This window comes from Antrostomus carolinensis, unplaced genomic scaffold (genome assembly GCF_000700745.2).
Source record: "Antrostomus carolinensis isolate BGI_N321 unplaced genomic scaffold, ASM70074v2 scaffold1571, whole genome shotgun sequence".
Taxonomy (NCBI): domain Eukaryota; kingdom Metazoa; phylum Chordata; class Aves; order Caprimulgiformes; family Caprimulgidae; genus Antrostomus; species Antrostomus carolinensis.
In genome coordinates, this window is record NW_010294630.1 from 238275 (window position 1) to 243375 (window position 5101).

At 42.6% G+C, this 5101-nt stretch overlaps 1 protein-coding gene across 3 annotated transcripts in view; it reads right to left on the bottom strand.

Annotated features, from left to right (window-relative positions):
- The window catches only part of SLC6A6 (solute carrier family 6 member 6), a 51404-nt gene that overhangs the window by 8261 nt on the left and 38042 nt on the right, over nucleotides 1-5101 (bottom strand). For all 3 annotated transcript variants that reach the window (XM_029087395.1, XM_010177674.2, XM_029087396.1), the window contains 2 exons: nucleotides 4859-4962; nucleotides 4621-4745 (listed from right to left, as the gene is read on the bottom strand). In XM_029087395.1, coding sequence (XP_028943228.1) covers nucleotides 4621-4745; nucleotides 4859-4962 — 229 coding nt within the window. The remainder of the gene's footprint in view (nucleotides 1-4620; nucleotides 4746-4858; nucleotides 4963-5101) is intronic.

Below are 5101 nucleotides of genomic sequence, written 5' to 3' on the forward strand. Positions count from 1 at the left end.
GCGGCTGGAAATACCAGAAGTGAAACAGTTTGGCTCTTTTATCTGAAATCGAAGCACGCATGACTACAGCAGAAACCACAGGCAAACCCCCGAGGCCATTGCTAACAGATCACCAGTTTTAACATCTGTCTCAAACATGCCAATAATGGAGGTGGTCCTACACCTGCCCCGCACAGACACAGGACATTACTGGGGGCAGGGGGAAAAGGGGTGACCCAGGGGAATGGCAGAATCCCACTGCTAGCCCACATGGTCACAATGAAGATGATGATGATGAAAGTCTTTTGCATGCAGGGAAGGGACTCTGCTCCAAACACTCCCTGGGATCTTTGCTAATGCAACCACTGCCTCCCTCTGTATGCACCCCCCAAACCCATCACGGCTTTTCTAGAGTGGGGTTTGCACTCCAGGAGTCTGCTCCTTTGCTTCTGCAAACCCTCACTGCTGCCCTGATCAGGCTACTCCTAGTTATAGCAGCTGTGATCCCTAAAAAAGTGCCTTCTGCTGTTAGGAACTGCTGGTGTGTAAAACCACTCTGTGTAAAATCACTTCTCCATGCTGTCACATCACCTGCCCCTATCTGGCAGCCTAGGCAAACCTGCCATGGTGACGCTGAATGTGACCAACATCAGGCCCGAGTGCAGGACAGATTGTAACAGTCTGGGAGCACCAGTGGGGCTGGGACTAAGTGCCTGGTTTCTCTGCTCGGGAAACCAAAGCCTTGTGTACAAGGGCTCATCACTAGACTGGGTCTCGTCTGTGCCATGGACCAGATGGCATCTCACTCATACCCACACACCGAGCAAACACGCAGTGCTCTCGCATGCTGACCTCCAAAGGCGCTCTCACCTGGAGCCAGGTGCTATCAGCTATCGCTTATGAGAGCTTTTGTTGAGAGAGAAAGAGCCCTCTCCAAGTGGGAGACAGGAACACTGGGAAGCCGGTGTTTACGGCAGGCTCTCAAACTGGCCATAGGAATTTGGTGAAGCCAACAAAAAATTCCAAGGGTAGATTTAAATTCAGATTAAACCTGGGAATGCCTGGCTCATCTGCTTGTTTGTTTTAAGGAGCCTCAAAAATCAGCATTTTCCAGGATTTTTAAGTGGATTCAATTACTTTTCAATAGGAAAAGGAATTTTTTTTTAAACTGCTGCAGTGTGGGGACAGAAATCTTATCTCTGATCTGTACAGAAAAATCTCTAACACTGCTCTTCCTACCTCCCACTTTTCCTTTCCAACAAGAAAGATGGAAAAAGAAGCAAGAGAAAGAGGTAAATAAAAGATGACTTTTTTAAAAACTAAAGAAAACTTTAAGTCATTGAAAATACTTGAACAGAAATAAATACAAATTAGCCAACAATCGAGCAACTAATTTTATTTAAAACAAAACACAACTAAGATTTTATATGACAGAAGATACCAAAAAATTGGTGAATGTCTCAAATTTTTGGGGGGCTTTGCTTTTTTCTCCTTAATTCAGTGCATACAGTAGCTCTTGCCTAAGGGAGAACTACCAGATGGCCTTTGCAGCTGATCTGTGCAATTGATGAGACAGATGTAAAACTGCTCTCCTCAAAACCTACTGCAATTCTGCACACTTTGGCCCATGAAACTGTCCTTGCACTGTGATACAGTCTAATACAAAGTGCCCTAAGCCCTGTGCTAGCTTTGATTTTCCTTTGAAACTAAGTGTTGAAATATAAAGAGAAAAGTCCACATGAAAAAAAATGTTCCTGGCATCCCCTTGACTGAACATAAATAATCTCGGTTAATGTTATTTAATTTGAAAGTCTGTTGCTCTGAAGGGGGTTTTGCAGAAGTGAAGCACTTGTGGCTGCTATTAAGAGCTAATTAGGATTGCCACAGTCCCAGCCCACTTGCTGGCCATTTACCAGCAAAATGCTGTGGCATGGCTGGAGCATGGTGGAGGCAGAGACTGGGCAGGTATCAGGAAACCCAAAACACTATAGTCAAGCCTGCTTAATCTGAATTTGTTTGCAAATGTGATTTTTTTTTTTTAAAAGGCAAATCTTGTGCTGTTTTAACACTGCTACAAATTGCATGGGCAGTAAAGTATTTCTTGCAGCCAAACAGAGACACAGCACAGATCAGACAGGACTCACTATAGCTTTGTTGAGCCTCCACTGCTTTCCTCTCTCCCTTTACAAGTACTTCTGGAAAAAAAAAATATCCAGTGCTATTTATTAAAAATGTGCTTTCACTGGGAAGTCAGAGGGGTCTAATTTAACTGTTGTGTACACCTACTGAAGCCAGTGAAGGTCAGCAGCAGCACCCTGTGCTTTAAGTGGGAGTCAACCCTCGCTGACAAGTGTGTCCTGGGCATGTTGCACCAAGGCTGGATTTGGCACAGGTAAAAAATGTGGCCATGAGATTCTACTGTCAGCAAATTTTTTTTATGTTCCCCTGGCTTGCAGGAGGGCAAACAAGGAAACAAATGGTGTCACGCATAGGGCAGGAGGGATTTAACTCGCTGGGCAGGAGGTCTTGGTCCCGTGGGCAATGTCCTGTCCCCGGTGCTATGGCCAAGCAGCAGCGCCTCTGGTCACCTTTTTCCTGACTCAGGGGAGCAGTTCTGACCTTGCATCGTAAGAAATCAAAAAAGGCAAGGCCAAAAAAAGAGGCTCAAGCACCTGCTGAATGTTTCTGTGGTGAGAAGCCAGCAGCAGGGCAGCAGAAACAGCAAGAGCCTCTGCCGTGGCCCTGTACCAGTCCTGGGACCTCACCCAGGGGGGACCAAGAGGTCTCCAGTGGGTCTGCACTTGGTCTCTGCTAAGAAAGGCAGCGAGGAAACCCATGGGAAGTGGTTTGGATAATTTTGGTAATGTTTACTGTCATATAAAAATGTCCCTTAGGATTTAACTGAAGACCAGCCAGTGATGATGGGCAACCCACTGAACAGTGAGACAGTTGCCATCTCTGGCCACTAGCGACTAGGGCTGAATTTAAATAAAGTAGAAAATCTGAAGGAATTGACAACAAAATATGCAAGAAATTGAAAGCTAATTTGGAAGCTAATCTGTGCCCTCAGTATCCCTATAATAAGCTAGAAAATCTCTCCTTTAAAAAAATGGGTTTTGAGCTATTGAAAAAATGCTGTGTAAACACTAAGTCTGTTAGTTAATTTGTATTTAAACATTACTTAACAATCCAGTGTTACTATAGAATTGTTTATTCTAAAAATGTCAAGCAACAGGAATATAGCTGCCTGCTTATCAGAGATTTAATAATAAAAATTAGAATAAATATTGTCCAGATAAAAACCTAATGTGGAAATACTTGAAAATGCTACTCTTGGAATTGATCCACCTATGTATTAAAATAAAAACGGGGCTATTTATGATTCATTCAATAGGATTATTCCCTTGCTTCCTGTTTTCAAAGCAATCAACCTCCGATCAAAATAAACATTATGGCCAAGACCATTAACTAATTGCACTTGCAAGAAGTTTGCCAATTGCAGCCACCCAAGAATCCAGTAGTGCCACCAATGTCATTAGTTTTCATTAGCCCTCATGAAGTGAGATATTTTTCTTAAAGAGTTAACTCCCAGAGTCATGTAATTACAAGATATAATGTCTTTTTCTTTTTAGTAGCATGTTTGCAGAGGAAAGCTTTCAAATACTATCCAGGTGAATTAGAATTTATCAAAAAATCAGAAAGAAATGCCAAAAGTGCACTCAGGTGACATTGTTATTACTTGAATCTAACTAGCTTTAAGCCTCATGGCTGTCAAGGCCTGACTCATCTTTTTTCAAATGGTAATTCACATCTAATCTGTCTGTTCCACGTGAAAACACATGGTTATACCTGCCCTCATGGACAAGACATGCACAGAGAAAAAAAATGTCATCTGTTTGGTCTGACATACATTTACATGCTACGAGGATTTAGCCTTCTTCAGCTGCATGTGCGTAGCTGAACGTGAATGGGAAGAACCCTTCTGAAATAAGGGAAGAACCTAAGTGTAAATCTAGTTTCCAAATGGACTTCTCACAGTGCTGTCAACCTCACCCTAAAGCTACAGAGGACAAATGCAGGATTGCAACTCCATTCCTGTGGATTAAATGGTCCACAGAACCCAGGAGATGGAGTTCTCCAACTTCTCTCGCCTTTCAGTGAAACTTGGGAATATATGTCTGTGCTTCTCTTCAAAAGGCCAGGGTAATATTCCCACTCCAGTGCTCTGCTGTGAGCAAGCAAAACTAAGCTATAAAAAATACACAAACACTGGCTATTTGCATTTGAATGAAAATAAAGGTAGTCTGAAAAGAAGGATGGAATAAATTTTTGAATCAATGACATTCTAGACCCTGGATAATGGTGTGGTTATTTTAACTCTAATCTCAATTCAAATGGATTAGAACACTCTGGGAAATGTGTTTGCTGCCCTGTTAATCAAGACAGAGTAAACAATACAACCCCAGCTAACCCTCACTGCTCTAGATGAAAGCCCAAATCAACAATGTGCTTATTTTTCTGAAGATTATGGAAAATCTTGTTCTGTTTTTATTGCTTAGATGTTAGCTGATTGAGTCTGCAGAACTTTGCTCACACGCTAGGCGGCAGTGCCCACCACCACTGCCACCAACACCATCGTACCTGACTCTGCCACATCAGCAATGTTCACCCCTTGCTCTTGTGCCATGAAGCCCAGGACGGAAAAAATTGCGAAGCCAGACACAAAACTGGTACCACTGTTCAGGCATCCCAGCAGCAAACAGTCCCTAAGTCACACATATGTCATGGAGCAAGTTAATTAAAAAAAAATTAACCCATTGTCCCTACTTTATTTACATTATTTAGCTAAACCACTAAACCCCCTTGGATGGAAACTTGCCTATAGCAGTTGTATTTGTACTTGTTGTAGCTCCCCAGGGAAGTCATCGCTCCTAAGCAGATTGCATATGAGAAGAAGATTTGTGTCCCTGCATCTATCCAGACCTAAGGGGAAAGACAGAAAGACTGTTAGTACCGGTATCGTTGCATTGTAACACTCAACACAAACACACAGTTCAAACTATGTAAAATCAACAAAATCTTTGCTTCCATTGAGGATGATAGCTAAAGGATCAGGGAGAGA